The sequence below is a fragment of the Hibiscus syriacus genome, unplaced genomic scaffold (assembly GCF_006381635.1).
Source record: "Hibiscus syriacus cultivar Baekdansim isolate YM2019G1 unplaced genomic scaffold, ASM638163v2 tig00001120_pilon, whole genome shotgun sequence".
Lineage (NCBI taxonomy): Eukaryota > Viridiplantae > Streptophyta > Magnoliopsida > Malvales > Malvaceae > Hibiscus > Hibiscus syriacus.
The window spans coordinates 1884626-1909515 of record NW_024061845.1 but is presented as its reverse complement, the minus strand read 5'-3'; the positions used below and the strand labels follow the sequence as shown (position 1 = coordinate 1909515).

At 36.5% G+C, this 24890-nt stretch overlaps 3 protein-coding genes, 1 long non-coding RNA gene and 3 pseudogenes across 4 annotated transcripts; 2 read left to right on the top strand and 5 right to left on the bottom strand.

Annotated features, from left to right (window-relative positions):
• The first annotated feature begins 1514 nt into the window (after positions 1 to 1514).
• On the top strand, positions 1515 to 3353 carry LOC120120939. Its single transcript, XM_039140425.1, has 5 exons — positions 1515 to 1914; positions 2400 to 2514; positions 2626 to 2707; positions 2855 to 2906; positions 3291 to 3353. The coding sequence occupies exons 1-5, from the start codon at positions 1567 to 1569 to the stop codon at positions 3351 to 3353; spliced, it is 660 nt and encodes a 219-aa protein (XP_038996356.1). The 5' UTR covers positions 1515 to 1566.
• A 461-nt stretch (positions 3354 to 3814) lies between these two features.
• On the bottom strand, positions 3815 to 11100 carry LOC120123022. The gene is made up of 3 exons (XR_005516152.1): positions 11090 to 11100; positions 10271 to 10275; positions 3815 to 3888 (listed from the first exon to the last, which is right to left on the bottom strand). It is a non-coding gene; the product is annotated as an uncharacterized LOC120123022 (long non-coding RNA).
• LOC120123012 (BTB/POZ domain-containing protein At1g04390-like) lies at positions 4451 to 10568 on the top strand. The gene is made up of 8 exons (XM_039142036.1): positions 4451 to 4792; positions 4905 to 5031; positions 5441 to 5945; positions 6024 to 6157; positions 6247 to 6689; positions 6849 to 7967; positions 8206 to 8358; positions 9712 to 10568. Exons 1-8 carry the CDS (start codon positions 4677 to 4679, stop codon positions 10139 to 10141), a joined length of 3027 nt encoding a protein of 1008 aa, XP_038997967.1. The 5' UTR covers positions 4451 to 4676; the 3' UTR covers positions 10142 to 10568.
• Positions 11101 to 11513: 413 nt separating the features above from the next.
• LOC120120633 lies at positions 11514 to 15431 on the bottom strand (annotated as a pseudogene).
• Positions 15432 to 17018: 1587 nt separating this feature from the next.
• LOC120123004 lies at positions 17019 to 21426 on the bottom strand (annotated as a pseudogene).
• An 881-nt stretch (positions 21427 to 22307) lies between these two features.
• On the bottom strand, positions 22308 to 22640 carry LOC120120929 (annotated as a pseudogene).
• A 619-nt stretch (positions 22641 to 23259) lies between these two features.
• Positions 23260 to 23580, bottom strand: LOC120120623 (putative lipid-binding protein AIR1B). The gene has a single exon (XM_039140217.1). It carries the CDS (start codon positions 23578 to 23580, stop codon positions 23260 to 23262), a length of 321 nt encoding a protein of 106 aa, XP_038996148.1.
• Positions 23581 to 24890: the final 1310 nt, after the last annotated feature.

Here is a 24890-nt window from a genome sequence, read left to right as displayed (position 1 = left end):
AAATAGGGTAAATATTAGAGTGCCAATAAGAAATCGTGTGAATCATTTGATGTCTTTAGAAAGACATACGACGCCTTCAACAAAAACGTAATAAAAATACGATATCTTTTTATATTCGTTATAGGGATGGCAAGCGGGTACAATTTCGTAGATTCCGCACCGCACCCGTTTCAATTGGATTAGGGATGGGTATAATTTTAGTGGGTAGTGGGCGGGTGTGGATTTAGAAAGTAGTACCCGTCGCGGGTAGTGGGCAGGTAATGGGTTTGAGACCTTACCCGCCCCGCATCCGCCCGCCCAACTAAATATCTATTAAATTTTGGACCATTATGAATTTAGGTATAATTTTAATAGACTAATTTATAAATCCTAATATTGTATAAGATATAACTTGTAATTTAACCAAATATTAGGGATAAGTTTATGCATAATTTTTTTCTTTCAAACCTCTCGTTACTGCGCCAATCTTTCAAACTTCTGGTCTCTACTCTTCAGCTTATTCAGGTACGTTTCTTCCCTTTTTACTTGAAATTTAATTTTTGTAAGAATCATTTCCGTAGTCATTTCGTTTTAAGCTCCTATGCATTTTATTTTAAGAGTTTAATTTTTATTTGCTCTTACTGATTTTTAATTATTTTTTAGATTTATCTCAATGTTTGTTTTAAGCTTAATTTCTTAATATTCTACAAATCAGTATCTTGTGACTGAACACTCACGTTTTAGGCCAACAGAGTCAGATCGTTGCTTCTCAAATCTCCATTTTTAACGCTACTGAATAGAATTAAGTGTTTCACTCGTGCTTCTCAAACCTCCATTTTTAACGCCATTGAAACTGACTTTTTCAAGTTCAAATTTCAACCGAGTATTTTGTAATACTGGTGTTTTATAAGAATGATGATTGTAATACTGGAATATCAGATGTCACAAGTATTGCTTGAAATTTTAGAATGTTGTGCCAAAGAACAAAAACATTATGCGTTTGTCATTTATGTTTCTAGACTTTTATTGTCTTTTATTATGATGTTTTATGTACTTTAAGATCTATATTAACACTTAACTCAGATAATTTAGGTAGATATAAAAATGGAAGAGGGGTATCCACACCCAACCTACCCCCGTTTACCATCCCTAATTCGTTATCATGCTTGTTTTTCGTCTTTCCAAGCTCCAGCAATGATGTTTGCTAGCTCCTACGCCTTCTGCACCAACAACGGCCCAAATAAGTTCACTCTTGGTTAGCTCAAGGACATCAACAATGATATCACCCCTTTTGCATCAAATGTCGAGAATACATCAAATCTTTTATACGTCCTTATGAAGATGTCAAATGATCTATACGTTTTTATTATAAATATTACCTTAAAAAAATAAAACTGGATGATCCTTATTTGGAGGATATTTTTCTTTCTTTCATTATTTGGGTGATTTTAGCGAGAGAATATAATATACCCATTTTTGACGTCACAACTCTATCATAAAAATCCTTAGAAAAGAAATTTCAAAAGAATAATTAAGTCCTTAGAAAAAGAAAATTGAAGTGAATACCAGAGCCTTTGCAACGCATCAATGTTGCTCAGCTCCAAAATATCATCACTCCCTTGTCTTCATTCTCCAGCCCCTAATCTCCCTACAGTCCTCACCAAATCTTTACCACCGTACTCAAGAACGCTAACTGCCCCACGGAAAGGATCTCGGACACCGCGCATCCTTATCAAGGTCTCGTCGTCGTTGTCAGAAAATCTGGGGGCGGTCTTCGACATCGCATCTAAACCGCATGATCAGGATGCAGCGGAGGTTGTTAGGAGGTTCTACGCAGGAATCAACGGCCGTGATCTGGCGTCGGTGGAGCCTTTAATAGCGGAGAAATGCGTGTACGAGGACCTTATATTCCCCCATCCATTCACGGGTCGCAAGGTAACTGAACATTGTAGCTAACCACTCAATTTTCCATTCCATCCGTGCTCATGCAAGTTACGCGATCATTTTTTTCTCCCTATTTTTCCTAATAAAAAAATTAAATCTAGTTGAATAGATAAATTGTGGCAAGTTTTGAACAATTAATGAAAAAGAAATTGTGTTGTACTTATAAATACAAACACAATATTTTATTTATTTATTCTTCATTTCCTTCAAAGATAGTTTTTTAGTTACTTAAATAACCATTCAATAGTTTAGTTTTGCTGCTTTAACAATTGTGATTGATATTAGAAACTTGATAACATATAAATATTGGATGCGTTTTAAATACAATTCCTTATAATTACAAAGTGAATGTTTCATAGCTAAAAATCGGAAGTCTACTCTTTCATAATCTATTGAATTGTTGTGAACTGTGATTTCTTGTTGTTTTTAATTTTTCCTGGAGATGAAAGATTAAAGGAAATTGAATGATGGTATAGGAAATTTTAGAGTTCTTCAAGAGTTTCATGGATTCAATTAGCAAGGACCTCCAATTTGCTATTGAAGATATCTCTGGCGAGGATTCATCTGCTGTTGGAGTTACATGGCATTTAGGTAAATCTACCATCTTTTGCAATTCTTTAAATAATATCTTAGAGAATATTTTGGTTTCCATTTTCTCCTTTGATGAAATTGTTTATTACATGCAATATTGAATTTAAACAGAATGGAAAGGAAAGGTTTTTCCCTTTAGCAAAGGCTGCAGCTTTTATCGGCTAGAAATTGTGGATGGCAAAAGGCAAATAGTGTAAGTGATGAATTATTTGATTTAATTTAGTAATTCCCATTTTCATTCCTTCTTGTAAATGCAAATTTCTTGGCTAAGAATATAGTTTCGCTTTTGTTTATCAAGTTTAAACTGAAATAAAATTCGAGACTAAATTTCTTTGAACAGATATGGACGAGACGTTGTTGAACCTGCAATCAAACCTGGGAAGACAGCTTTGGTATGAAAATCAGCCTTCATTGATAAAACATTCTTAAAGCCTAATTTATCCCTATTTTTTAAAAAATATTTCGAAAAAACTCGTGTCTAATACTTGTGTTCTTTCATATTTGAATAATAACTCGAGATATACCCTCTCTAGATATACGAAAGAAGTTGAAAGAAAAATCTAACATACTTGTGTCGAACACATAATTGTATCCAACAAGTTATTGTTTTATACTTTTGGGTATACCCCAAAAGGAGACCAGATATTACTATCTCCTAAACAGGTCTGTTGTAGATAAAATGTAAAGGTGGAGGTAGTTTTACCTTTGCAGATAACATGGAATCAGTTATTACGTTTCTTGTTATGATATTGAATTGGGATAAATTTTCATTACAGGGTGCCATCAGGGCTGTAACATGGGTGTTACAACAATTTCCTCAGTTGGCAGATCAGCTATGAATATAACTATGCTCTATGCTGGGGTATGAGAGAGCATTCAATTGCACTACAAAGGAAGGCTGCATCATATCATCTTGTAGTCTACCAAATGATTCTCAGCACCTCAATTAAATTCTCAACAAGTTTAGTGTATTTGTATATAAAAAATCAGCATGTGTTTTATATCCAGTGGTGAGATATCCATATTCAAATCTGTTGCATGTCTTGTCAAATCTAATATTTGCTTAGCCCTCAACAACTTTTCCCGACCTTGCATGTATTGCTGCCAACTAATAGGGGTGGATCGAAGGGTTAGTGAGCATGATTGTCTTTTGAAAATTTCTAATTCTCGTATAGTTTAGTTAGTTTTTATATTTTTTTATTGATAATATATTTTCATCTCTCATAATTTTATAAATTTATCTCATAATATAAAATTTTATATTCATCTTTACCTATAAGAACATTCCACAATAGTGAACAGTACTAAAAGGAACTTTGCAGTGGAATTCTTTGCCATGTCTGCTGATTAGCCACTTTAGCACATAGAGGCAGGCTACCCCTAATTTTGATTAGGAACAAACACAAAATTTTATATTAAGCTAACGAATTTATAAAATTTTAGAGGGAATAAATTTAAAAAAAATTAAGAGATAAAAATAGAATATCAATAAAAAATATAAAAATAAATCTAAAATATATAAAAATTTGAAAATTTTAGACAACTATAAATTCATCCCCAGTAGTAACATACTTGGGTTCAACCCCAGAAAGCAACATGTCCTGAGATATGGAGGACGCTGGAAAATTCTGAAATACACACAAGGTTATAGTAGTAGGGTAACTAAACGGATGATTACTATGAACTTAAATAAACGAGGTATTTTATTTTATTTTTTAATAATATTATAATATTATTTTATGGTGATACATATATTATAGTTAATAATTTTTTATTAGTGTATGATAAAAAATGAAACTAAAACAAAACTTTAAGTATGATTTAAAAAAAATAGTTGAATGACTAAAACAGAATAAAAATATCAGTTAAGGTACCAAAGGTGTAGTTTACACTTAATAAAAATAACATCAGGGTCAAAATAACATTTGACCGAAACACAAAATACGACCATTTATGTGATAGACTCTTCTCTTCCCGCAATTCTCTAGAAGCTCTTAAAACCGCCTTCTTCCCAGGTTTCTTAAAATATTTTCTTATTAGAATTGTGATGTAAAGGAGCAATTGAACTATTACAGGTACAACCAAGAAATCTTTTTCCCAGAAATCTTTTGTGAAAATTGAAATTATCATACATCAATTGTAAATCCAAGAGAAAGAAAGTAATGAGATCATCGAAACGGAGAGCTGCAGATAACAGTAGAGGAAGCAATAATGGCTCTGACCATTTACAAACCCTCCACCAACGTCTTAAACATGCTTTAAGTCTTGGTACCGCCAGGTGAATTCGCCCCAGTTTTTATTTTTATATATATATATATATATATATATATATATATATATATTTGTTTTTGTTTTTTATCAATTACTCAAATTGGGTCGTTTATGGGCAGACCGAGTGATGATAAAGATAGGAAATGGAAGTGTACGGATTTAGAAATTCAGAAGCATGTGGTTCGATCCCTTGCTGCTTTTCTTGATTCTTCTTCGGGAGCTTCCTCCAACCATCGCCTTCTCAAGGTTGATCTTTTTAAGGGATTGTGAATCTTTTGGTTGTTTTGATTATTGAGAATAATCTGTACGTTACTACAAATTAATGCCTGCTTGTGGTTTTTTCCATTCCGCATTATTAGAATATAAAAACATAATTTTTATTGTGAAGAATTAGAAATTAAAAAGCTTAGCCATTTGCTCCCTATTTCATTAAATCCGAGTTTGCCTTTTAATTATTTGCTTTCTTGGTTCAAAGCAACTTCTGTGTATGAAAAGCGTATCAAGAGGCGAATGGTAAAAGTAGAAAGTAAATTGATTACCTAGTTATGAAACAAAACCTCTTTTGTCTGAGTAGTTGATAAATGTTAGTTCCGGGGTTATTTGTGTTCAACCATGCTTCTTTTAACAATTTTCATGTTTTGGCTTCCATTTCCAGGATTCTCTTGCTGATATTGTTGAGGCATTGGTGTGGATTCTGCACTGTAAAAGTGAAGCCATAATAAGCATGACGGTAAATGTGGTGGTGAAGTTGGTCAGCAGTAACGGTTCAATGATGCAATTGTACTTGACAGATCTCGTCAACCCTTTGTCATCATTATTATGTTCCGACAATTTCGAAGTTGCTACTTCCTCTGCCACAGCTTTGAACATGGTCCTTTCCAATCTAAGTGCAAAGAGGGAGAAACAAGTTTGGGATATAGTCAAAGATACAAAGATTCTTATTCAAATTATTAGGATTATCCGAGAATTTCCTGGTAGCATCCGGCCCATTGAGAATTTTCAAGAGATGGCTTCCCTATTGTATACAATATTGTGGCGGTGGCCTCAATCTCGTTATTTTGTGTGGAATGATACTATTTTGATCAAAGTTTTAGAAGATAGATTTACTAAATCTCATCTATCTACAAAAGTTTCAGTGTTGAAATTGTATTCTGCATTAGGTAATGAATCATCTGTCAACTCACTTGTTTTTATCCCTCAATTTCTGGATTGAACAATTTCATATCTCTTTGTTCCAGCTCTATGCAATAAAGTAGCCAAGGAGCTTCTGGAAAACGGTGAAACAATTCTAACAATGATGGTTTCTTGCATGGATGGTTCAGAACCTCTGGCGATTAGGATAGAGGGATTTAGACTTGCCCAGCATTTGGCGGTAATGGTTAGAATTTGTTTTCTTTCACATATATTCTCAACAAATGTGTTTTATTGTTGTTTGTGTAATTTTTTACATTCGTTACTTAGGCAGATGAACAGCGATGCGTAAAAATGACAAGCTTTTGTTCTGGGCCTCTAATTAAAGCCATTATTGGAGGAATGAGAGTATGGAGGTTGGGCGCTGGAAAGGGTGCAAATGATCTGATGTCTTTGCTAGATGAAGCCTGTAGGTTGGCTCTAATTAGTCGCTGGCCGGGAGAACATCACCATCACTTTTGGGAGCAAGGGATTGACGAAGTTCTTCTTGATCTACTTTTTGAAAATTTTGACAAACAAGCAGTGAAGCATCCTTTGTCACCTCGGGAACAAATGTTTATTGCTCAGGAAGGCCTTGATAATAATTTTCTTCTTGCGCTAAGACCATACATCTGGGAGATTTTTGGATGGCTTGCTGTGCACTGTGCGAAAGATTTTAGACCAAGAACGGATCAAAATGAGCTCTGTATTGACATGCTTATCATGTGTGCATGGTGATTTTCCTCTTCATCAATAACTCCTGTTTTTCCTATCCAGTTATGTGCATTTCATGTTTTTGTTGATATGTATTTTAATTCTTTGTTATAGTGTTGTGCTCTTTTTTTTTTAACCACTCAGATATTCTCATTAGGCATGCTAATATTTTTTGATAGCTTGTCTTTTGTAGAAGCAATTTGCAAAGGATGCCAAATTTGCGAAAACAATGATGCCTCTAGAAGTGAGTCATCATCACGAGCAGTTTTAGTGATGATGCATTCTAGCAACACATATATTGGGTCAAAAGTAAAACTCATCCTTTCTGGTGTTCTAGAGATGAAGGGAAATGAGTGTCTGAAACGCTTGCTGCGTTTTCTAGATTATGCGTCATCAGCAAATAACTTTGGGTCACCAAACATCCCTAAAACTGTTTTTGAATTGATTGGTTTGATTTGTTATTCTGAATTGCCTCAATATCAAAAAAATGTTATTAGAGGTGATGGGATGAAGACACTAGTGACTTCTATAAAAAGTTGCTTGAGCAATCAAGTGTGTACTAAGAGGAGAAGCTTTGCCCTTCATTTCTATAATAATGTGTATTATGAGAGGTCGTGTTGCTGGATGACTGTTGAAGAGTGGGAAGGAAAAGACGCTCTTTTATTTTACAGTTTGTGGGGACTAGCTTTGTTTTTACAGCATTCCTCTGCTATAGATCATACTCATATCAAATCTCATTTAATAAAGACAGTGCAAGAAGTCTTGGATAATGTATCTGCTACTGGGCCAAGGTGGTTGGCTGCAAATATTCTTAGTTTTTTTGGTGTTTATGGTTTCCCCGGTAAACAAGACAGAGGTTCTGGGAAAGCACTTGAAGACAAGGAGCATACTGATCTGCAACTCTTTTTCGCAAATGGTGAGTCTGTGAGTGTTCATAAAATTGTTCTTGCAGTCCGTTGTCCATCATTGCTACCCCCTGAGCAGTTTCCCCAGATTGCAAAAACAACTGATAATGTTTTAGTAAGAGATATTCCAAAGAATCTCTACTCAATATTGCAGAAAGAAGTCCGTTTGTCTGCTCTTGTTGATCAGCAGGCTCTACTGAAGTTGTTGGACTATGTTTACTATGGTTATCTTGAAGCAGGAGAGGAGCTTGCAAGGAAGTTGAAAACTCTGGCTAAATCTTGTAACATGCAACCGTTATTCCAAATGCTTTGCAGAAAGATACCTAAGTGGGGTACTCCAATTCCAAAAACTGATTTGACTGACGCTCTTGGTTCATTTGGGTTCCAATTCACGTGAGTCTCTCCCTAGTCCCTGCTCCTCTCTTTCCTTAGTCATATCCTGATGCATTACATCAGTAGAATTGTCTGCCATTCCAATCTCTACTTTTGCATCTGATGTAGCAACTTCACTGCAGATAATATTATGGAAGTTCACTTACAAAAAGATATGCTAATTTACTGTTAATTTGCTGCCTGCTGTTAATTTATGTTTATGTATTGTGAATTAGAAGTTGTTATATTCTTGTTTCAGGGATATAATCTTGGAAGCTAAAGGGACAGAACAAATGTCCTGGGCATGCAGTTTTTGCTCTCTATTGGTTCCGCACATGCATGCTCACAAAATCATACTGCAGTCAAGGTGTAAATATCTACAAGCTTTGTTTCTATCTGGAATGCAGGAAAGGTGTGTATAAACCACTTTTCTCTTCCTTTTTACTTTTTGAAGTTCTAATTTTTGTCACGCCTTGGCATGATAAGTGATGAAAGGTGTGTGTTTTTTTTTAAAAAGAACTGTCCATTAGCCAGGCAAGCTATATTGTTGTTACTACAAATATCAGACAGGTTGAAAACCTTGAAATATTATGACTTCTTTTTCTGTTGGGTTAACTAAAATTAGACAAATCTCTATATTCTATATTGGTCAATTAGTGTTTTACTCAGACTAGTTTGAACGTATGTTGGCCTCTTCAATGTTGATTATGTGTCAAATGGGTTGACATTTAACCAAATATCAAGACATTTACTTCTTATTATTATGGTATAAAAGAGGCCAGTGGTCCTGAATATGACAACTAAGCAATCTAAGGTAACCAACACCCACTACATCTGTCTGCTAGGAGGAGAGATTTCAAGCCACAAGGAGCTTGATGATGAATTTTTAATCCTGCTGCATCTGAAATACTTTCATTATAAGGTCAGCAATACAACTTTTCTTGGAATGTGGGAAAGCTTTGGAGTTCTGGCATCGAGGATTCTTTTATTGCCTGGATGATAGAAAAAGTGGATGTTGAGGTGGGGTGTTCTGCTTGATTAAGAGCATAGAACTTAACAAATCAGATTGAACCTCCACTCTTTCAAATTGCATATTCTTTGCAACTTCAGTCTTGTGATAGATTGCCCGAAGTTCTGCCAAGGCAAATGGACAATCATGTAAGAAGCCAGCAAATCCAATCATTCAGTTTTTCCATTCTCCTCCGAATTCACCTCCTCTTCGTGCAGCTTCCATGAACATTTAGCTGAAGCAATCTGGTTTGTCCCGATTTAGAAGAACTGCCAGTTTAGGGACTTTAGGAATCTTGCTATCAGAGAATATAAGCCATTCTTTGACCACTTTAACAATGTTGTCCCATTTGACCAAGGATGGTATTCTGAATTATCATATTTGGATAGTTCAAAGACATCAATTTCCTGCTAAATGACATTTTTCTTTCTTTGGGGTTTCTAATAAGCCAGGAATCGTATTGTCCTGTCCTTTTATGCCATAACACTTTTCCACTCTCACAGTTTGTTATCTTAGCTTTTCAATTCTCAATCATCAGAATCACCATGTAATTCTGGACGTTTCAATCATTCATTTCTTGATTGCTTTGCGTGGTAGTGTATTGACTGCTTCGGTACTTATTAATTCTTGTATTGTGTTTTAATGGATTTTTTCTGAAACAGGAGATGATTTGTCTGCCTTCATTTTAGTTTTGGTTCTTGTTATTTTCATTTGTCTTTGGTTTATGTTCACTGCAAAGGTTCAATTTGTTTGCAGCCATTCACAAAGCATAAAGGTTCCTGTGAGTTGGGAAGCATTGATCAAGTTAGTTCAATTGATCTACAGTCATGAGCTGCCTGATCCTCCCTTTGGATGTGTGTGGGACAATATGGACACTGAGGAAAGGCTATATGAGCTGAAACCTTATGTAGAACTGTACTGGCTGGCCAAATTTTGGATTTTGGAAGATGTTCAAGAAGACTGCTTCACAACTATCACATCTTGCTTGGATTCCGATAGACATTTAGCTGTTGAAGTTATGAAACTTGCTTATGGTTTCTCTCTGTGGAAGCTAGCGGAGGTAGCGGCAGATTACATGGCCCCTCTTTATCCTAAACTCCGTGACTCCGGTGTTCTTGAACAACTTGATGATCTGCTAATTGAGTTGGTTCGTGATGCTTCTGTGAGGCTCACTCAAGAGCGGTAACCTCTATCGATGATATCATATAACCTATAATATACGAAGGTGATTAGTGAAGCATTATTATCAGGGTAAGAAGTGTTGAAGCCATTTCTCATACGTCTAGTACCATCCAGTGAAAAACCAGATACGAACATGCTCTTCATGTAGATTTTGCGTACACTATTTTAACAATCTATGTTTTACCTAAGACGTCCTGGTCATACATAACTGACGAGCCCTGTGTCTTAGTTGGCCTGGTCCGTGACAGGACGGAACAGTTCAACTGTGAATTAGGTAAGAAATTTTGGTTAGGATTGATATACACGTGTTATGATGAAATGAATGAGTAATTTTAAGGATATGATTCATTTTGTTGTGACCAAAGTGATCCGTTTGGTAGCTAGCTCTTCAATATTTGCCTTACATTTTGTTGTAGAGGAGCGGCCTGTAAAATGTCTTTCTTGTTGTTGAGTCGTCGCCTGTAAAATGTCTATTTTGTTGTTGAGGAGTCGACTGTAAAATGTCTTGAAGATTTTGCTTCAAATAGTAGACAGCTTCATCTTTGGAAGAGTTGCAACACATTAAATAAATACATCTTTGTATTAATCAGTAATGCTTAGTACATTATCCCACTTTTGAATTATATATTTTTTTCTTTGATTTTAATAGCTAAGCTATCACTTCATCTTATTGCGTCCTGCTTTAGTATATAAACCATCATTATCTTTAATAACCAAACACGGCACATTGTTATTGATCGATGAGCAACATTGCAGAGATGACGCCAAAGGCTCTTGAGAAATTTACACCAACACCAAGACAATGCCCAAGAAAAGACGGTATTTCATAAAAGGAAACTCTACCAATATTAAAGCTAACACCATTTTAATTGGATTGACAATGTAACAATATCACATACCACCCTGCATGCCGCACTATTTGATTCTTTATTCAGTGTCTGCTACATTGCACGGCAGTTGTTCGGGAAGCAGGATATCTTCTGCACTCAACCACCTATACACTGACCAACTACAACCCCATACACAGAAGTTCTATCAAAATGATCTCCAATCTATGGAAAGAACCCCAGGAAAGGAAAATCCCTGCAAGGTTCTATCATACATACAGATTGCTAGGCCCATTTAAAATGTATCGAATAATAACAGAAAAAAGAAGCATGTTACTATTAAAGATTAAAGCACATCAATTAGTAAAACTAGATTTGAACCATAACTTACGTATCCTTAGAGCTTCACCTGGACCACTCTGGGTGCTCCTCCATAGGCAGCAGCCAAACATGAAATGGTATAAGCTAATTGCGTTGCTTACAGCACGTAGTACCACATCGCTGTGGCAGTCCAAATGTGTGCGAATTTTAGTTTGTCCCTCTAATTTATCATGACTGCCCTACGAGCATAGACCGCTGAGAGAGATCCCATATCAGCTTTTTCTGCTGCTCATTAATATGTGGTAGACAAGCATGTAACAGATCGATTGTCATTTCTCTTTTAATCGCTTTTGCAGCATCTGATTCATCAATCACCATATTCGGTTTGACCTACATACGCAAGGACTGCATCACCGTATCATATTTGTTTATACAATACTTGGTAAGAAGTTTAAAGAATTCATTAAAAGAGGTCTTCCAAAGGGACTGATTGCTCATATTGCGATCGCCACCAGCTCTAAGATCGGCTACAAGTTTTGTTGCCCTGTCAAGAACGCACTTCAAAATAAAAGATGCCCCATCTCCAGCAGGACTTCCAAGAGGACGAAGTGGAGGCTGCTCTGAGGAACAAACCACAGCTGCAAGACAGAAAGTAAGTGCATGAATATCCATCTCATGAACACACGAGGACACAACCTTTGCAAGTTTAGTAATAGTTTCAGCTGCTCCTGGATCAGAGGGAAGGCCTCCAAACAAGAACCTTAAATGACGGAAAATGGACATGCAGACAACCCGCATGAGATCACCATCTTGAAAGAGAAGCTGAAGGTACCTTGCAAGCAGCTTCCGGCCTTTGGGAAGGGCACTATCCGTAAAAAGACAAGATCATCCTTCTGAGTGGGCTCATCTGTGTGGCCATTCTTGCCAAGAGGGTCAACCAATTGAAGTGATGCTGCCAACCCTTCCAATAAAACCTGTCTTCTTTGTCTCAGCTGTGCTCCACCATCCTGTAACTGGTTAAACTGTAAAAACCGTTCAATATCATCTACATCAAGAAGAAGGCATAGACCATCCTCAATTGTAACTCTAGCAGCAAGCATTGGTTCTTGTTCCAGGGGCATATAAGAAGCTTTCTGATCATTGTTGTTGACAGCAGATGAAGTTGGAGGGTCAACTTCCAGAAGAGGACGAGGCCTCCGAATTGAAGAGAAAGGAACCCTCCCAAGAGCATCAACCTGAAGAAAAGCACGTGGCTCAGCATTTGCATGTGCTTGGGGCGGAAGATACCTCAGATGGGTTGGGCAGAAATGATGTCAGATTTTCTTGCAAGGCAAGCCTGGTGGTAATAATCATCCACATAGGGGTCGTTACTGTGAGTTGCAGCAAGCTGCATCCTGAGAATGCCTTCAATCTCATCAGGTGACATGTATTTGGATCTAAATTGAGGCCATCCAATATCAAAGCCCTGCTGAGAAAATCGAGGATTTTGCCTACCTTTCTGAGATGATTTAGGTCTGTGATCTCCAATACCAAGTACAGCTTCAAATTGGTTCATTCGAGGTGGGGAAAGAGAACGATGAGGATTAAATAGTTGAGACTGAATCCCTGACAAATGGTTAAATGATGCTGAACGGGATGCTGCAGTCTCTGCTGGGCCACTGACATCTGTGGCATTAATTGAGGTGGAATTAAACCATTTTGATGGGATAACTGTTGCTGCAAAATATTGTTCAAACACTATAACCATCTCCACCATATAATTTGGGCTGGCTTCCCCATTGACCTGATGCACAGTTATTGACAGACATACCAGGAATCAGTTTAGCCATGTTCCCACCATACCCATGATGTAAACCTGGCATTTGAGGCTGAGAATTAGAGAAGGTGGAGGGATTTGGTGAAGACATCATCTGTGATCAACGAAACATATATGGTATATTCAGTTGGCCAGAATGTTGATTTGGTGAAGCCTGAGGAGATATGCCACGAGGGGGAGGGTATGAAGTATTAGAAGATTTGGAACTAGAATTGGTTCACTAGAGAAATGTAGATGGTGTTGTTGTGGATGCTGCTGCTGTGGCTCAGGGTAAGAGGATGTCCTGAGGAGATGCTTTGGGTCCAAATTGGGCAATGGTCGTGATGACCGGTGCTTGCCTGCAGGAATAATTTCAGTTTCAAGAGCCTGCTGGTCAAACCAGTAAGGAAGTTCCTCCCCGTGTGCCCATTCAGAGATGAACCTGGAAATAATGTGATTGAAAGGGATAGCACGGCAAGTAGAACTTGGATACTCTATTTCCAAATGAAAAATATTTAAATATGGATGATATTTTTTATAATTAGGATAAAATTAAAATAATGTGTATATGTTAAGGATTAAGTTTATTTTTATGTCAATTTTTTTAACTATCATATTAATTTTCAATGCACAATATAACGGCATACGATTATTTTCTAATGTTCGATAACTCGAATGATTAATTTGTAATATTTTAAACTCATATAGCCAACTAATAACTTACCTATAGTTGAATAATTATCTAAACAAGTTTATCCTAAAATTAATCGAGTAATTCAAATAATTTGAATTATTTAATATTGTTAATGGTACAACATAAATGTGATGATTATCGTACTATAACGATGGTTCAATCTTTTCGCTTTGAACATAAAATCTATATCGATGAATGTTGGAAGTGAGATTAGGATTTGAGATCAGTCTACGTGACATAAGTTTGGGTGGGGGGAATAAAGAGGGTATAGAAAAAGTTTGAGCCTTTTGGGTCTCACTCTAAAAAAAGAGGGAGAATTTCTTATATAGATGATGTTCTTCTGATTATTTGGCATTTATGGATTGATAGATGATCAAGAATATACTGTATAAATATGTTGACTTAAACTGTTATGAAATTTATTATGTCAACTCAATGTTAACTAATTGACAAGGTTAACAGCCTAAATGAATTAATATAACACTTGTCTCCCTTTAAGAAAAACAATAATATATGATAATATGATCCGATGGTGTTTATATTTTTTACTTATTTAGCCGAAGTTGATTTATAAGAAAAAACACAATTTTGGTGTTGTACCGACCCATTAATACACTCCAAATAAGATCAAATGCTTTATAGAGCCCAATGTTGGAGCTCCATAACACCAATACTCTTGGATCCTTCAATTTGGAGCGGAACTGTAGCTCTTCTATACTTGTCAACATGAAGTTTGTTTCTGATCTGTTTTGTGTTCATGAATCCAGGTTTCTAGTAGTAGAGGGAATCTATAATTCTTTTAAGTAGTGTTCTATGTTATTTATTCTTACAGGGGATGATTTTTCTTTTCTTCCAATTTTGTCCAATCGTGGGCAAATTCTGCCTCATATGCAATGAGTTTATGTAGCTGCATGATTATGTTTTGGGATTAGCAAAAACGATGACATAGTAAGTAATTGTGGAAGATTAAAGTTTATGTTCAAGTATGTTGCTCCTTTGCACTGATCTCAGCAAGGGTTCTCCCATCAGCGAGTCTAGTTCTTTATGTTGACTCACTGAGCAGTAATGTCAATGAAGGATTGGCATGTTAAATACTTCATGACATGATTTGATACATAATATTTTAAACGACTTGGTCTAATATTTCCTGTGATCTATGGTTTTTTAATCGCCCAAGAATGTGATCACATGTTCATTTTAAGGCATTGTATTTTGTAATATTACTCGACGTTCGGTTGGTTTTTTGTCTAGAAGTTTTGATAATTATTTGTACATGCTCTACTTTTGTTTCTGCAAATTATGTTTCTTGAACTTTGTTTTTGATGTGGAACTATATTCTGTGTTTTGAAGTCATCTCTTGTGTTGCAGAAACATCCCGTCATTAATCTCAAAAATTGCTTTTGGAAAACTATTTAGAGATATGCCCCTTGGTATTATAAGGTTCTCAAGATAGAGAAGCCTGGTGCAGTGTATGATTAATTTACAAGATCAGTCGTGATAATTGCCAAATTTGTACTCCACGAACCTGTTCAATAGGTCTCAGTCTCATCTTGGTTTTGTGGCTCGAAGAGGTGGATCTCCTAGATGACCACCAGAGTCTCCCCGATGTCGAGTGGATTCTCCTGTTCGACGTCGTGGTGAAATACCTCTGAGGCATCGCCCTGCTTCTCCTCGTAGTGGACGTCTCCTCCAAAGGGCTTAATCTCCCACAAGTTTTTTTATTTTATAGTTATGATAGGTTAATATCTATTGTCATTGTGAATTGGTTTTGAAAGAATTTGATCAATTTTATCTTCTCAGGGCATCTCCTCGTAGGATGCGTGGTAGTCCAATCCGAAGACGTTCCCCTCGTCAAGGTGCCCGTAACAAGATATTTGAGTAATTTTCCCAAGGCTTAAACTCTATAAGTGAACTGGTCATAACATGTTAACGAATGAATGAATGCATAAGATCATTGTCAATCTGAGGAATCATAATGGCATCAAACACAAACTAAGAATTGTTAGTTATGCAGTCATATTATTTTTTATTCATATTGTTGGCTGTTATAAGTGACTTTTCTCTTGATATTTTGTTGGTATCAAGTGTGGATGAGCTCATACAAATTATAGCTCAACCATACCATTTACTGTAATATGGGTCTTTATGCTATTATCATGACGCTCACGTTGTCCTAGAAGGTTACTTGTTTGTTTCATGCATCCTCTTGCAAGCATTGAAAATATTACTACGATTTTCTAATACAGTTATTGTTGGCAAGTAATCGCTTTATTCAAAGCTAGAATTTGGTGGGAGAATCAGGATTTTAGGATTACCTATTTCTAAGGGAAGTACTAGGGATAAGGAGTTTGATAAGCTCCAATGGAAGACTCTGATTGATGCAAACATACGTCAACCTGGGTGGGTCTAGTCATTAAAACAGATTGGTGAATTTCTGGAAATTCTCTGCGGATGGCAGCATTTCGGAAACTATTGAGTTTATCGGGATTTTGATTCTCAAATCCAATGGATGATAATATAAGAAATGGGGTTTCAATTCATGTGCAGGCCATTTGAGGGGATGAACGGTAGTAGCAGTACGTAGCTTGTTCCAACGGATTTTAGATGTGAATTATATAATTTCAGAATTGTAGTATCGACGTAGGATTTATTTTGATTCGGTATGTGACAATGTCAGCCTGAACCTTTCTTCCAAGTGTTTCATGAGTTATTTACTAGTTGCTAGTTTCATGTGTAGTTTACTAGTTTGTTTCAAATTTTAACTAGTTTAGTGGTTGGTTGTTTGCGAATAGAATAAATTAGATTGAAAGTCACCTCACCTTTATAATAACCAATCCCAATTAATTATCAATAAATCAAATATCAATAATTATACCAATATATATATATATACATATAAAGATGATACCACTATAATGTATATCATTTATCGGTAATTTCCAAATTAAGACTTTTATAGGTGGATATCCTACGCAAAACAATATTAATCCAGTCTTTACGCCTCTTACATTGAGATCCAAAAAGAAAAATAGAATTATAAGTAAATTATTTCTTGAAAGAAGAGGAAAACCAGATCTCTTGTGCCATTGCCATAGGCGATCTCCTTTACCTTTGTTTTTCCATAGTGATTTTTCATGGAAGCTCCAGGTACAAATTATTTGATAATAACTAACAAAAACATCCATAACAATTATAATAAGCAGTCAGCAATGTATTCCGAAGAAAAGAGATGGTAGAAACAAATGGAGGTCAAAAACATGAACAAAGCACGTCTATTGGGAATACAAACATCACAAAGGCTTAAAACAACACAGAACAAAACAGAACAATTCTTGTGTCCATTGTAGACAATAATAGATGGGTTAAGGTGATTTCACCCACCCAACCGACCAACAACAAAAATAACATAATAAAAATTAACTTATAGCAGAAGCAGCAGCAAATGGGTAACCTAACCTCTCTCAGCAATTTATTATGGTAGCTGCTTACAGCTTGTCCTCGTACTCTGAAAGTGGGGTCATCTGCTCCTTCAAGCCCTTCCTCTTACGGATATCAGCAACATGTGCTGCTGCCTGGGAACCAGGCTCCAATGGATCTGATGACATCATGTCCCAGTGATCAAACACACACTGGGGGAAAGCCTGTCCTGATGTTGCAGCCCTCAGAGTGCTAGAGAATCCAAAAGACTCCATAACAGGGAGGTAAGCTTTGATGTTGTATAGTGGAGTACCGGGCCTCTGAATCTCCTCAAAGACGTGTCCTCGCTTCTGGTTTAGAACACTGTAAATACCACCAAGTGCCTGCTTCTGAATCTCTTCGGCCAATGCACCTTCCTTTGATGCCCACTGGAACCCAGCAACTACTGAATCCTTAATTTCATTAAGGTACTGAACTCCTTTACACATATCAACCACCATGTTAGGACCAGTGGTCTCAGGGCCAAAACACCATATCTTCTTAGCAAGATCTTTGTCCCAACCAAACTCCTCAGCCAAAATTTTAGAACGATTCTTGGGATCATCTCTTGGACCAATACGCCCATCATCAATGGCCTCAGCCAATCCTTCCTCCAGAGGTCGAGCTTCCATGTACAAACGGTTGTGCTTGTTGGGAGACTTGCTCATCACTGTCCTGCAAGACCTCTCTAGGACAGTTTCACGGAATGACACAACAGGGTCTGACTTAATGATCTCAGCACCACCCATAAAATCTTCTTGCAAATCTTTAAGACAGATTTCAAGGTGGAGTTCTCCAGCACCAGCAACAATGTGCTCTCCCGACTCTTCAATGGTACACAGAACCATAGGATCGGACTTTGCCAAACGCTTCAGCCCTTCAACAAGTTTGGGAAGATCAGATGCAACCTTGCACTGAACAGCAACACGGACAACAGGAGAGACAGAGAACTTCATGGCACGAATTGGGTGAGCATCAACTTCCTTCTCATTAGTCAAAGTAGCATTTTTTGTGATAAACTGATCCAACCCGACCATGGCCACTGTGTTACCACAAGGCACATCCTCAACAGTTTCCTGTTTCTTTCCCATCCAAATAACAGTTCTCTGTACACTCTTGACATACAAATCTTTCTTTCACCAGGTACATAGTTTGGACCCATGATCCTGACCTTCAAACCAGTTGAAACTTTGCCAGAGAAGACACGACTAAAGGCGAAGAACCTGCCCTTATCAGAAGCAGGAATCATCTTTGAAACATAGAGCATAAGAGGACCCTCGGGATCACAGTTCCTGATAGCATTGGCATAGACATCATCAAGTGGACCCTCATACAAGTTCTCAACACGATATCTCTGAGCCTTGCTTGGAGAGGGAAGGTGAAAGATCATCATTTCCAGGAGAGCACTGCTTGCCGGAAGCCAAGTTTGCATTACACGCTTCATTAGGGCCTTCCCCATCAAGTCCTTCTCATCAGACTTCATGGTAACATTAAGTTTTTGCAACATTGGCCAGAGCTTATCCTTCTGGTCATTCATACAAGTGTTGATTATCTGCTTGATGGGTTCATAACAGAATTGAACAAAACCCCGCTTGCAGGTAGCAGTGCCAGTGTTCTTGGTGGTCCACTTCTTGGTAGCTGGATCAAAAAAGTTATCGCCCCAAAGTCTTTCCATCATTTTTGACTCATCAACTCCAAACTTTGAGGCATACATTTTAGCAAAATTGGTCAAGGTAAAAGCCCAACCGTGCAAACCAGCAGAGAAAGCAACTGTTCCCTTCTCAGGGTAGACCTGAACATCACCAAGAAGAGGATCTTCATAGGTAGCCATGATAACATTAGCATTTTCAATCACTCTTTGGAATGTCTGGTAAGCTTCTTCACCATCAACCTGGAGTTCAAGGAAGCACCTGTCCATCTTGTTAACAGTCAATACAGGCCTGATTCTTTCACCGAGAGCCTGACGGAGGATAGTCTCTGTTTGCACACAGACACCTTCAATACAGTCAACAACAACAAGGGCACCATCAGTAATACGAAGAGCAGCTGTGACCTCAGATGAAAAGTCAACGTGACCAGGGGAATCGATAAGATTGATCAGGTACTCATTTCCTTTTCTCTCTCCTTTGTAGCTCTTCAAAGAGTCATCAGACATATCATAATACAGAGAGATACCGGTAGACTTGATTGTGATACCGCGCTCGGCCTCATCAGCACGGGTATCTGTCATACGAACATCACCGGCAACTTCTTGTGCAATAATTCCAGCAGCAGCAACAAGAGAATCAGTAAGAGTTGATTTCCCTGCACATCACAAAAACTAGATGAGAACCAAGGCCAACACTTTAAAGAGGGACAAATAATTTGTAAAACTGGACGATCATCAACACCTGAAGAGTTGTTGCAGTGAAATGATTCTCAATCTGAGACTAACCTAGCATAAGTTTCATACATGTTTCATTTTCATATGACTGTAACTAGATTACCAATTAAAGGAAGCACCTGTCCATCTTGTTAACAGTCAATACAGGCCTGATTCTTTCACCGAGAGCCTGACGGAGGACAGTCTCTGTTTGCACACAGACACCTTCAATACAGTCAACAACAACAAGGGCGCCATCAGTAATACGAAGAGCAGCTGTGACCTCAGATGAAAAGTCAACGTGACCAGGGGAATCGATAAGATTGATCAGGTACATTTCCTTTTCTCTCTCCTTTGTAGCTCTTCAAAGAGTCATCAGACATATCATAATACAGAGAGATACCGGTAGACTTGATTGTGATACCGCGCTCAGCCTCATCAGCACGGGTATCTGTCATACGAACATCACCGGCAACTTCTTGTGCAATAATTCCAGCAGCAGCAACAAGAGAATCAGTAAGAGTTGATTTCCCTGCACATCACAAAAACTAGATGAGAACCAAGGCCAACACTTTAAAGAGGGACAAATAATTTGTAAAACTGGAAGATCATCAACACCTGAAGAGTTGTTGCAGTGAAATGATTCTCAATCTGAGACTAACCTAGCATAAGTTTCATACATGTTTCATTTTCATATGACTGTAACTAGATTACCAATTAAAGGAAGCACCTGTCCATCTTGTTAACAGTCAATACAGGCCTGATTCTTTCACCGAGAGCCTGACGGAGGACAGTCTCTGTTTGCACACAGACACCTTCAATACAGTCAACAACAACAAGGGCGCCATCAGTAATACGAAGAGCAGCTGTGACCTCAGATGAAAAGTCAACGTGACCAGGGGAATCGATAAGATTGATCAGGTACTCATTTCCTTTTCTCTCTCCTTTGTAGCTCTTCAAAGAGTCATCAGACATTTCATAATACAGAGAGATACCGGTAGACTTGATTGTGATACCGCGCTCGGCCTCATCAGCACGGGTATCTGTCATACGAACATCACCGGCAACTTCTTGTGCAATAATTCCAGCAGCAGCAACAAGAGAATCAGTAAGAGTTGATTTCCCTGCACATCACAAAAACTAGATGAGAACCAAGGCCAACACTTTAAAGAGGGACAAATAATTTGTAAAACTGGACGATCACCAACACCTGAAGAGTTGTTGCAGTGAAATGATTCTCAATCTGAGACTAACCTAGCATAAGTTTCATACATGTTTCATTTTCATATGACTGTAACTAGATTACCAATTAAATCCAACACGGCTGAAAAATTATAAAAAGAACTCATAAACACCAATAAATTGAAGTACAAAATCAGTCAAACAAGCTATAATAATTTTAAAGTCAAGTGCAAACAGGAATGGAAACAATCTTACCGTGGTCCACATGGGCAATAACAGACATGTTACGGATGTTGTGCTTTCGGTCCATAATGGCCCGAAGCTCCTCAGCTGTAAACTTCACCTGTAACACGTCCAAAATCATCTCAAATCAAATGGAAATCCCACAAAAAAGGAAACCAAACAAAAAATCAGCAAAAAAGAAACAAACTCCCCCGTCAACTCACCATCTTGGCTTGTTTTTAAGAAAGGAATCAAAACCTGCGCAGCGAACAAAGCACATAAGTTCTCCTGATCCAAAAAGTATAAATTCAAAGTACGAACAAAAGAAGCTTAATCTCAAATACACATCTCCATCCATAAAATAGTAGAATATTCTGAGATCTGAAATAATATTACCTATTTAAAGATGATAAAAAAAACTTCCAACCATATAATTTAGAGCTACGTAACTACATGATTTACTAAGTAAACAGACTCATATTTCATCTAACGAAATGAAAATCAAAATCAGGATCTAAGATCAGAACAATAAGAAATGAGAATACTTGGATCTAAACGTAAATAGATCTTAATAACATATGAGAGAGGAAATGAGCGAACCTGAGAGAGAAAAGCGTCAATAGAGAGACAGGAAGTTATTGATGCAGAGACTCTCCCTCGAAATGAGTGGAAAGAGTGTGAGCGAAGATATAAGCTCAGCTCGGCTAGGGTTTTTCACTTTCTCGGATTTGGGCTTTGTTTTCGTGGACTTTTTTGATTCTGATAGACGGTAGCGGTACAAAGCATCTAAAACATATCTTTGACTTCTGAGAAGGGATAAAATAACGTTTAGTCCTTAAACTTCACAACTATTCCCAATTTATTCTTTTAATATTTTTGTCTGCATTGATCTAAAAATTTGGTAATTTCTTTATTTAATTTTTTTTTATGATTTTTACTATCAGATTATATCATGTAATACAATATAGTTTCATATCATTAAAATATTATTCAAACTTAAGGACGAACATGGATACAAAAAATGTAGACACCATGTTGTAAAAAGTTGTTTACTTCCATCTTTATAGATACTTTTTTTAAGTATAAAGGCTAAACTATCCATAACTGTAATCTTTGAACAAGAGAAAATTACATGTGTACTTACAATTATAGTCTCTTGAATATTATAACAATAACAGCATTAATGTAGTTAATTCTTAAAGTGTCACACTAGAGTACGAGAACAATTCAGAAACCAAAGTCCTTAGTACAGAGGCAACGGCAGCTCCTTCTTAGTCTCAGATGGTGTCATGGTGATTGATTTTTTTGTAATCATCTCTTCTTAAAACCATATTTCTTGCGTTCATAGAACAAGTCGATTCTGGCGCTGCCTAGGTTGACGATTTTGGGGCAGACATCTCGATCCTTCTCTAGTTGAGTACACTCTTTGCAGTAGTATGCATCAGATATTCCCGGTCCTCTACAACTGAATCATCTACCCTGCAACCATCCATAGTTGCATTCGTCACATACCTGCACAAGCGTGCAAGGTCGCACCAAAGAGCCGCAGATTACGCACTTACCGTCACATTTCTCGAAAAGCCATCCGATGGCAAAACCTGGTTGTTTCCGGCACATGACAAAATCAGGATGGTGCTTGGTCATTGAAGTAATCAACACCACCTTCCCCTATATATATGTAATACAAATTATAAATTCAAAAAAAATCTATCAAAAATGCAAAGAAAAGAAAAGAAAAGAAAAGGGAAGAGCCCACCAGAAAATAATGAGAAAATACATGTGTGCTTGTTTTCCTCTCATTTCTTATAGGCACTGCTCCATTGGTTGCTTGCCCTCCACGTTACTTTGTATTATTTTTAAAACTTAAAACTAGTCTTATAAAAACATTAAAATAAAATAAATTCAACGAAAGAAAGTAAAAGAATATACCTTACCCGCCAAGTTTTGACTTTTGAGAAGATATTTAATTTATTTATTTTTTTATAAATTTAGATGTTGCAAATAATAATTATTAGAGTTAGATATAGATATTAATACAAAAACACTAAAGGGCCGTTTAACACTAGATGTAGAAATGGAAGGAAGTAATATCTTAACAAACCCATCATTTTATTAAATTTCATGCAAAAGAAACATAAAGGGAGACTTAAGAGCACTGTAAAGTCCAGGAATCATTAAAGATTATTCATGACATGTAAACGTAAGAGTAGCATTGTACGTAGAAGGAAAAGAGAAAGAGATGGGGCTTCATCACCAACAGTTTTCATGCGCAAGTGTAGACGTCGGGGTTCCTGCCGCAATACGTCATGAAGAGCCTCTTCACATAGTCAAGGTCGGCAGGAATTCTGGAGCTATTGGCTTTCAAGATCTGGCACATGCAAGTGGCTGCATCGGCATCGTTCAGACCCTGAAACTGTTTGCAGCATTCACTGTTAGGATTTGGTCTCGCCCAAGAGAACGCCGCTCTCAGAGCTGATTCACATGAACCCAGATTTTGAGGACACGCTGGAGGAGTTTGAGAGCTAACCAAAGTGAAAAAAACAAGGTTGAGGGAAACAAGGAAGACAGCTGATGCTGAACCCATTTTTCCAAGACAGCCGTATTGGATTAATACTTGTATAAGGTGTGAGAGAGCTAGGGTTGCATGAACTGAGGGTTTATACAAGGATAGTGCTGACTCCAGGAGCCACTATTAATTAGGGTAAATTATATAATTGGTCCAAAAAATCCTTTTAATTTAAACATCGTTGTTACAAAAATCTTTTACTCCTGTGGGCTAAATTTTAGTTTAACTGTGTGTCTAAATAGTAAATATATTAGATAGATTCGGCTCATCATGTCATCCTTGGTCCTAGTTAATATAATACATCCATTTTATTTTTTTTCAAGGTGAATCTTCACATCTTTCATATATGTAAATAAGAAGTATATTGTTATTTGGAAGTTATTTTCAGATGAATGAATTTTATTAGTTAAAATCACGGATAGTGTGGTGAGCCGGATCTATATAATAATTTATCATCTAAATGACAATTATTTGAATGATTATTATTAAATTAAACAGTTTTTCATCACCAAAAGTAATTTATCTTTATTATTATTATTTTACAATAGGTTATTAATAATAATATTTCATTTGATATTTTTTTTTATATTTTCTACTGATGATCAATTGTAATCGTAAAAAATTATAATTTTTTTATTTTTAAATTATTAATATAATTTTTTAAAAGTATAAATTCTAACATAAAATTTTACATGATTTTTTTATCTAATTCTATAGACTGAAATAAAACTCTCACATGCAAGTTGATTTTTTATTTAGAACTTAGACAATTATTAAATGCTATTTCTATAAGAATTTATAGTCAACGCATTTTATATGTTTATTTTTTATTTCATTAAATAATTTATTCTATACATTATCTTTGTAATCTTTTAATCGAATGAAAATATCTAAATGACGTTGAATGTTAATTTATCTATTTTATACAGTTAAATCTCTGATTATATTATTATAAAATGTCATTAAAAGTGAGTTTTTTAGTTGTTTTCTCGTTCAAAGTGATGCTTTAGCCTTTTTTTATTTTCTTTTTTAGTTTTAATTTTTATTAATTTAGGTATAGATAAATACCATTCTTGTTTTAATTTTTTATTTTGTATATTCTTAAAGTGTAACAACCCGAATATTTACAAAATAATATTTAATTGAAATTGGACGTTAATTGCGCAAAATTGGTGAAATTTAATGACTGAACTAAAATTTATGAAAAGTTATAGGCCATTTTATAAGTTGAAGGAAATTCAGGGACCAAGCCCTGAATTCCTCCAAGGAGTGTCGGCAGGCTTATAATTTAAGCGTGGTTTCTGATTGTAAATCAAAAAAGCATAATT

Bases quoted from the DNA above. Each gene is read 5' to 3' on its own strand.
- LOC120120939 (XM_039140425.1), top strand. From the start codon at position 1,567: ATGTTGCTCAGCTCCAAAATATCATCACTCCCTTGTCTTCATTCTCCA. The intron at 1,915-2,399 runs GTAACTGAACAT...ATGATGGTATAG, and splicing joins ATCCATTCACGGGTCGCAAG to GAAATTTTAGAGTTCTTCAA. The intron at 2,515-2,625 runs GTAAATCTACCA...GAATTTAAACAG, and splicing joins TGGAGTTACATGGCATTTAG to AATGGAAAGGAAAGGTTTTT.
- LOC120123012 (XM_039142036.1), top strand. From the start codon at position 4,677: ATGAGATCATCGAAACGGAGAGCTGCAGATAACAGTAGAGGAAGCAAT. The intron at 6,690-6,848 runs GTGATTTTCCTC...ATTTTTTGATAG, and splicing joins ATGCTTATCATGTGTGCATG to CTTGTCTTTTGTAGAAGCAA. The intron at 8,359-9,711 runs GTGTGTATAAAC...ATTTGTTTGCAG, and splicing joins CTATCTGGAATGCAGGAAAG to CCATTCACAAAGCATAAAGG.
- LOC120120623 (XM_039140217.1), bottom strand. From the start codon at position 23,580: ATGGGTTCAGCATCAGCTGTCTTCCTTGTTTCCCTCAACCTTGTTTTT.